We start from the raw sequence: 9,204 nt of genomic DNA on the forward strand, positions 1-9,204 counted from the left end.
GGGGGGGCAGCAAGCAACGACCGCCCACGGGCGCCGCCAACAGTGTCGGTGGCACCTTTTCGTAGGGCGGCACTGCCACGCTCAGGGGGTGTGTGTGCATCAGCGTGCACCCCCTACGCGTCACCAATGAAAGTAATAATCATCAAATATATATCATATATAGTATTATAGATAGGGACAGCAAACAGCGCATCAGTTCCTATATACCACAATACACGCTTGAAACCTTTCTGTTGGACTGCCCACAGTACAGGTGACCGCTACATGTTGATATCTCATTGACTCGGAAAAAACAAAAGTCAGAGTAGATAGGCAGCACTGAAGATCGTGTGCCTAGGGGCGCGTGAGGTATCCACCCAGCCCTGTGCACAGTAGCGCGACTTACATTGAATTAGTGCTTGGTTAACCAAATACAAAAACTGAATGTGCAGTAACTACAGTGCATTAATGAACATGTAGACGTGCTCACTGTTCAGTTTGGTTACCCCATCACCTGGTGGAAAGTGCTTTCACTTCACCTTGTGTCCACAGTTGGGCATTTTACAACAACAAAGCAAGCACTTGGTATTTTTTTATTGCTGTGAAAAAGCAACTTCTTTTCATCATAAAGATATGGCTTAAAACCAGCACCTAGAAAAGTACGCAGGGAAAGGGGATACAAGCTCCCACATTTGCTGAGACTCAACAACTGCAGTAGATTATTACCCAGGCAGAGTCAGCTGCCTGTAAATAAGCAGCTAAGAGAGGAAAATCCAGTCTCTGGCTCTCCTCACTCTCTGCACCGCTGGTGGACCGTGCAGCCCTTGAGGACAACATTAGGGGGAGCCCCCAAAGAGCTCCCTGGATTCTGCTGTTTGTGATTATTATTATTCTTTTCAGGCATGCAGAAGTATGCTGGACACTGCAGAAAGAAGGGAACGTCTAATAACCAAATTAAAGCTTGTGACTGAAGGGATCCTTATGAGCGTCTAGTCTGACTTTCTGCATAGCATGTTGGAGAACTTCAACCAGTGAGTATTCTTGTATCTAGACCAATCATTTGTAGCTGAGATACAGTAAAGAATCCAGCGCCCCATTTGCTAAGAGGACTGCCACTAATTGTCCTCGCTGGCTGCGTCTACACAAGACACTTGACTGCACAGTAGTGTTGCATGGCACAAGGTGTGATGTGACGCTACTGTGCAGTAGTAATGAGCTACTACGCAGACAGCGTCACCTGAAAGCCGTTTGGCGCTGCTACTGCGCAGTAACTCCGGTTACTGCACAGTCATTTAGTAGTTGTGTATGCATGTACTAAATGACTGCGCAATAACAACTGAGCAGTCAGCGTCTCGTAGACACGGCCACTAAGTGTCTTAAGATATCAGCAGTTTGAGTATGTCTAATTGTAGATTCTAACCATTCTAGTCTTTGCTGCATGAATAACTCTCTTGTATCAGAAATCTTCACCCTGTCTAGGTAATCTATAATCTACATTATAGATTACATAGTTTTCATAGACATTAGGGCTGGAAGGGACTTTGTGAAATCATCACGTTAGGTCCAGCCCCCTGCCCAGAGGGCAGGAAGTCAATGGGGTCTGATCACCCCAGCAAGATCATTAAATTGACTTAACTTTCTTTTTGTAAACAGATTGAACTTCAAGTCTCTCGAAGATTTTCCAGGCATCGGATCATTCTTGTAACTATTCTTTGAATGCCTTTCAGTTTTCCAGCATCCTTTTCAAACCTATGCCACCAAAATTAAACACTGATTTCCAGTAAAAGTCTTATGATCATCATAAACAGAGATAATAGGATCTATCTATTCATCTTTTATATTCCCTTGCTCATAAGCCAAACCTCACATTCGTTTTCTGAGCCATAGCATCACATTAGGAACTCAAAATTAGTTGGTTTCCATCTTTATCCCTAAAACCTTTTCAGAGTCAGTGCTTCACATGATACAGTCAGCCATGCTGCTAGTGCAACCTATATTACTTTTTCCTAGAAACAGTGATCCTTAGCCAGGGTGCCATGGAGATAACCCAGAGATTTCAAATAGGAATTCATAGTGTTAAAACCATTTTGACCTGTTGTGGTCTTTCTGAGTTCTTTGCAACAGAAGAATTGTTCTAATATTTTTCTGTAGTAAAAAAAACCCGAGTGAAAACTGCAAGTTGAAATTTTATGAGAGGTGCTTTGAGTCTAGAAAGTCTGAGAACCACTGATTTAGGATTGTATTAAAATCTGGAGGCAGATCCCACTTCACCTATTAGACACATGTATGTGGTCCTATTCCATCCTGTTCAAGTTCCTGAAAATCCATTAATGCATCTATTTCTGTAACAGCAGCAAGGAGGAGTCTCTTCCCTTTCATATTAACAGCTTATCAGGAATTTGAATAGGGGGGAACAGAATGACACTTAAGTACCTAATTGGTGGAGTAGGATCTGGCCTATGATTTTCAGATGAGCCCATTTTACTAAGCAGTCCAGTCACTCTATGCTATTGACCTGTCTTTCTCATTTTTAGCGCACTGCCAATTTTTGGGTGCTACTTTACCAGCAATAATTTTATGTTTTTTTTCTTTATTAACCCAACTTGCAATTGCCTGTAAAGCAGAATCCACTTTCCATAAAACTATGTTTATTGGCCTGAATTATGTTACCATCTTTTAAATGTTTTGTTGAGTAGGCCATGTATCATTTATTCAGCTGACTAATGTTGGACTAATAGTGCTGTAATTATCCGGGTCATCCCATCTACCCTCTTTGAATATTGGCTATCTAAAGATTAGACTTTGCAAACACCTTTCTATATGAATCAGTTTGCTTTGCTTATGAAACTAAGACTGAGCTGTAAATGAATTTGCATCCTGCTAGAACTATGCAGAATTAGGCCCTAAATGCACATACGACATAGTAAGTAAGGGTTGTGACAGAAACAGTGCTGACAGGACAGATAAGAGCAACTGTAAAGAAATCAAGAAATTACTCAGGACTAGTTTCATGGAAAAACTATAGCAGAATAAACTCTAAATGAATTCAAAGTGCAGTAACTATTCCAGAGTCAACCCAGTGTGGACACTCTTTTTCTCCACCAAGAATGTATTTTTGCAGTTTATATTAACCTACACTGCACAAAGGCATTTTAGTCTTAAAATATAGATACACAGAGGACTTCCTACAAAATAGCTATTACAGTTTGAATTTACCCCCTACTGTTTCTCACTGACTTCCTTGTGTCAATCATCTTGTATAAGATATAGTATCTTTGCCTGGGTGTAACTATACGTGTTTGTTTTTAAAATCCAGAGTGTGGATAAAATTTTCAAAGGCACCTAAGACACGCGGGAGCCTAAGCCCCATTGATTTAAATGGGAGTGAGGCATGAACCTGTATAGCAAGTTTTGAAAATCTCATTAGGCATGCTTAGTGGTCCAAGTTCTAATGACAATCTAGCCCTTAGGTACTTTTTATAGTGGGACTTAGGCATTTTTCAAATGTTACTCTTCGTAAATACAAAGGATGCTTTTCTGTGGGGTGAAGCACCCGTCACTCATAACATAATTATTTGTGTTGCCATGCTACTTGTACAAATATCTAACAAAGAGATGGTTGAGAATTTACACAATCTACAGTACAATGGGTAAATATAGGACAACTGGATGTGCACACGGGAACAGTAAAGCTATATTCTGCTAAGCACTGGTCATGGCTTACCATTACTGAAACATTTGTAGAGGACAGAGGAAACGATTGGAAGAGGGGTGATATGATGGTTTTGTTAGGTCCAAGATGATTCAGTGTCGTTAGAGATCATGAAAGTAAAATGGTTTTATTAAACTTGAAGATACTTCATCAACAGTTATTTGATTTCACTTTTCCCTCTCTGAGGTTCACTCTGTCTCGAGCACAGGGAATGACTCATGTCTGGATTCTTTTTCTATCCAGAAGAACTGCCCGGGAGTGAGGAGCAGCACAAGATGTCACTGATAAGATCCATAGTCACCATTTCTGAGAGCCCTGAGCAGGAAATATCCCCTACAAGTCCTGGCATAGTGGAAGTACAGCAGCACCACCCTCCAGAGGAGAACAGATCTGCTCACAGTGGGGGAGGCGTGAGAAAACGCAAAGGCACCATTGTACGCCGCCGAATGTTCATGGGAGAGAGGCCAAACATCTGTATTGAGTGCGGTAAAAGTTTTCTTCAGAGCTCAGACCTTATTAATCACCGGAGAATCCACACAGGGGAGAAGCCCTATCAGTGCCTCGACTGTGGAAAGAGTTTCAGCGTGAGCTCGAATCTTATCAGGCATCAGAGAACCCACACGGGGGAGAAAGTTTATAACTGTTCTGACTGTGGGAAAAACTTCCTGGACAAGTCAACCCTGACCCAGCACCAGCATGTCCATGCAGGAGAGAAACCCTATACATGCATCGACTGTGGGAAAACCTTCAGCCGGAGCACCCATCACAGGAGACACCTCAACAGCCCTCCTGGGATTAGGCAGACTAAATGCACCTACCAGGAAAGCCCCACTGTTGGGAAGGTCAAAGAAACCAAAGGGTCCAGGAGGAGAAGCACAGCCTTTGAGATCCCCAACACGTGCGCGGAGTGCTGGCAGAGCTTCAGCCAGAACTCAGACCTGGTCAAGCACATGCGCATCCACACGGGTGAGAAACCCTATGAGTGTCCTGACTGTGGAAAAAGGTTTAATGTGAGCTCGAACCTGATCAGGCACCAGCGGATTCACACAGGAGAGAAGCCGTACACATGCTCTGACTGTGGGAAAAGCTTCACTGACAAATCCACCCTGACACAGCATCACCGTATCCACACAGGGGAGAAACCCTATATATGCACTTACTGCGGAAAGAGCTTCAGTCACAGCTCTCACCACAAGAGACACGAGAAAATCCACAAAGGCGTGAACCCAGTGTCCTTCCTGCCTTTGTGGCCCTACTCTACTCAAGCATTCTAACGAATGGGACACATTAAAAAACCAGTAAGGGGATTGTTGTAAAATGGGGAAAAGCATAAAAGAGACTGAGATCTGAGTTACCTGCAAATTAGGAACCACCATACGTGATCAGACTCAGCGGTGAAGCTACTCCAATCCCCTGTCTCCAAAAGTGGCTTTTAACCACATACCTCAAAGGAAAGCATGAAACTCCCATAAGGGACAGTTTTGCAATAACCTGCCCATGGGGGAAAGTGGCTGCCTGCTTTCAGGCAGTTAGTTACCTGGCTGTTGTTCTCAACATGAATATCCCTTACAGACTTTTATCTTAGCCACTGTGCTTGCGGATGGCATTTTTTGTCATTCACATAGATGTGTCTAATTCCCTTGTTTTGGAATCCCACTCATGGTTTTTGTAACAGTTTGTGCCAATGAGTTCCACATGCTAGTTATACATTGGGTAGGGTAGTATTTTTTGCCAGTAAATTAGCCCCCTCTGATTTCAGTGAGCATCCCCTTTTCCTTGTACTGTGAGGGAGGCCTTGTACTGTGAAGGAGCCTGCTTTGTCGGTACTTTTTCTGTCCCGTTCATTATTTTGTACTCTTTTGTCAGGTACCCATCTTTCATCTGCTGGCTAAACAGTTCCCATCTGTTCAGCCTCTCCTCATACAGAAGCATCTCGATTTTTCTAATAATTGTTGTCAGTTGTCCCTAAGCCCCTTCTAATTCTACTATATATTTTTGAGATGAGGCCACCAGATTTGAATGCCATAATCCACATTGGGTGTCCCATCAGTTTACATAGTGGCATTAGAATAGTCTCAGTATTATTTTCTATTCACTTATTTATCCATACTAACTTTTTAAACAACCTCTGCACACAGTGCAGGGGTTTTCATTGATCTATCTACAAAGACTCCTGGGATACTTTCCTTAGTCATTACAATTAATTTAGATCATAGCTACGTGTATGAGTAAATGATATCGTCCCTTTTAATGGGCCACTTGGTGCCAAAATTTTTCAGGTAAAACTCCCAATTGAAGTGAACAGCGATTTTAAGATCTACCTGGCAGAGACTTAAAATTCAGCTACAGGTTTTGGATGCCACGTATGGTGTTTCCAAAAGTGCCTAAGAGAGATCTGTACAATTTTCCCAATACAGCTAAGTGCATCGTGGAGAGGATGGCCCCACCCACTCTCCTTTGAGCCCTCGGCAGGCATGTCTATACATTCATTTAAGAGCACCAAAATTTAATGTGCATTATCTTAATGTGCATTAAGCAGGTTTAGGCAGGCATCTACACATGCAGGCGTTAAAGCACATTGACATGTTTACACATGCGTTAATGTGCTCTAATTATTTGTGCATTTCCAGGTATCAAATTTAAGCATGAATAGCCTAAAGTCACCATTTTTAACACGCAGTTAGGGCGTACATGTGTAGACGCACGCCCTTAATGCACATTAACTTAGGCAAACGTGCATTAAAGCGTCACATGTAGACATGCCCAGCATGTACAAAACCCAAAACTGAAGTCCTCCCATTTCACTCTCAAGAGCCCTGTCTCCAGTGGCTTGAGTACAGCAATGCAGGGTACTTTCAGCATGGATTTCCAGAATTTGAAGTTTGGCATAGAAACATGTACAGCCATAAGGCTGTGTTTTTCAATCTCAAGAATACTGGGAAAGTGGTATAGACACAGCCCAGGTGACTTAGGTGCTGTAAAGTACTATTGAAAGTCACTTTAAATTCTTGTTCTAAGCCGCTTAGAGATCCTTAAAGGTGCTGAAATGCTCCTAGAACTCTCTAGCTTTGAGGTATCTAGGCTCCCCATATAAGGAGGGACAGAATTATCTGCCTAGGGAAGTAGCCCTAGAAACTAGCTGAGCTGTGAACAGCCTCCTAGAGTTAGGCAGCTAAGTTATGTATGCACAAAAAATATCCAACAACAGAGAGAGAAACAAATATCCCAGAATAGCAAACAGTTTAGTGCTTTCACTGGCTCAGTTCTACACTTTGCCTGTTCTACAGCAGAAATGTGAACCAGATCCCTGAGACCATCAGATACTGTATGGTCAAAGTGTCTACCATCAGAGCCATTCCACTTTGTGTAAGTAGTTAAATATTCATTGGCCCAGAGGAAAGTCATATGCAAGACTGACTCTGGTCCAGTGGTTTGGGCATTCACCTGGGATATGGGAGCATGAGAATCATGTCCCTCTTCCAATCATATCTACTTAAACCAAGTGAAAAAGCTGCAAAAGAAGAGATGGAAAGTGAGACACTCCAGAATAGCCTGGGAGAACACCCATATGAGCTGTGGGAGACTGAGGTTTATGTAGATGTTCAGAAGGACTGGGGAACCTGGGTCTCCCACGTCTGGGGGGCCTGCTCTAATCCACGCACACGTGCTAGCCAGTCATAATGCATCCTTAGCAGATTATCTTTTGTATGGATTGCATTGGACTGTGCCTGTGAGAGACATGGAAGCACTGAATTTGACAATGCTGCTTAAAGGAAGGGTTTCAGAGCAGCTCATTCACTGTGGGGCAGCATCAGCACTTAAGCAGCTTTGCTCAAGCCAGCAGCAACAACTTAGCATTTAGATGCCTGCAGGTTTAGTTAGCTGAACAGTGGTTTGGGCTGTCAGTAATATGGAAATAATGAAGTTAGATGCATGAGACCTTATGTCAAGCTATTTCTGATGGCTGGAATGTGCAGGTATTTAGGTATCGAGAGGGTCCAGAGGAGGGCCACTCGCATGATCAGGGGGCAGCAGGGCAGGCCCTACGAGGGGAGGCTACAGGACCTGAACCTGTTCAGCCTCCACAAGAGAAGGTTGAGAGGGGACCTGGTGGCCATCTATAAACTGACCAAGGGGGACCAGCAGGCAATGGGAGAGTCCCTGTTCCCCCGAGCACTACTGGGAGTAACAAGGAATAACGGCCATAAGTTGATGGAGAGTAGATTCAGGCTAGATATTAGGAGGCACTACTTCACAGTCAGCGCGGTTAGGATCTGGAACCAACTTCCAAGGGAAGTGGTGCTCGCTCCTACCCTGGGGGTCTTCAAAAGGAGGCTAGCTAATCACCTAACCAGTGTCATTTGACCCCAGCATCCTTTCCTGCCCATGGCAGGGGGTTGGACTTAATGATCTGCTCAGGTCCCTTCTGACCCTACCAACTATGAAACTACCTTAGCTGCAGTAGACTCGTAGGACCCAGATCCAAAAAAACCATCTATTTGTGGCACCGTTCTGCATTGTCTCATCTAAATCTTAGGCATGTCTGTTTCTCAGTGGTATTAAGAAAAACAAGTTATGTGTCTTAGGGCTCCAAACCCCATTGAATGGTGACACCATAGCAGCCAGCATGCCATGCAGAGGATTGCAAAGGAAACAAAAGATGGTGTATGTATTTGGAATCCCATCTCTCTCCTTGAGTTAGGCGATACTTACACTATTTCCTATAGCAGGGGTGGGCAAAATGCAGCCCACGGGCCGAATGCGGCCCACCAGGCCATTCTGTCCAGCCTGCAGGGCTCCTAAAAAATTTAGAAAATTAATATTTATCTGCCCCTGGCTGCCTGTCATGCAGCCCTTGATGGCTTGCCAAAACTCAGTAAGTGGCCCTCGGCCCGAAATAATTGCCCACCCCTGTCCTACAGCCACGTTAGGCATTTTGGTAAAGGTGGAATTCACAATCTGAAACTCCTAGGCTTAATTGCCTAACTTTTTAAATTGGGCAGGGAGAGCAGGAGGACAACCCACTGTTTGCCTGATATCCTGGGGCATCTATACACATGATGGACCTCTGGTCCAGCACATGCTAATTAGCACATGTCGGACTCGATTAATTGAGTCTGCTGGAGCGTGCTAATTAGTGTGCTCCAGCAGCCTCCACATCACATGTATTCAGTGTCCCCATGTTTCTAAATGGTAGGGGCACTTTAACTAAACTTAATCAAACAAGCTTTAGTTAAAGCACCCCGCCACCATTTTGAAGCACGGGATACTGAATACACGTGACACTGCTGGCACTTTAATTAAAGCAGCTCTTAAAGCTGCTCTAATTAAAGCAACCCCCCTTCGGAGCACATGTATAGACACCCCTTGTGGTTAGGGCATTTGTCTGCGAAAGGAGAGATACAGAGTCTAGGCCCTTGTCAAACTAAGGGAGTTTGAATCCATGTTTTCCACCTAACAGGAAAGTGCCCTAACTACCAGGCCATGGGCTGGGAGCACTCTCTACCCTTCCT

The 9,204-nt window shown here is 43.9% G+C and overlaps 1 protein-coding gene across 3 annotated transcripts in view; it reads left to right on the forward strand.

Annotated features, from left to right (window-relative positions):
• Window positions 1-7,796, forward strand: part of LOC102377374 (zinc finger protein 252-like) — a 9,166-nt gene extending 1,370 nt beyond the window's left edge. The window contains exons 1-3 of one of the 3 annotated variants that reach the window (XM_025216713.1): window positions 17-253; window positions 880-1,010; window positions 3,935-7,796. In XM_025216713.1, the coding sequence (XP_025072498.1) occupies window positions 3,967-4,965 (999 nt within the window). In that variant the 5' untranslated portion in view covers window positions 17-253; window positions 880-1,010; window positions 3,935-3,966 and the 3' untranslated portion in view covers window positions 4,966-7,796. Of the gene's footprint in view, window positions 1-16; window positions 254-879; window positions 1,011-1,632; window positions 3,911-3,934 lie in introns of those variants that run through there. The other 2 variants (XR_001358849.2, XM_014525206.2) reach the window with 2 other exon arrangements.
• The last annotated feature ends 1,408 nt before the right edge of the window (window positions 7,797-9,204 follow it).

Source organism: Alligator sinensis, unplaced genomic scaffold (assembly GCF_000455745.1).
Source record: "Alligator sinensis unplaced genomic scaffold, ASM45574v1 scaffold1391_1, whole genome shotgun sequence".
Classification (NCBI taxonomy): Eukaryota; Metazoa; Chordata; order Crocodylia; family Alligatoridae; genus Alligator; species Alligator sinensis.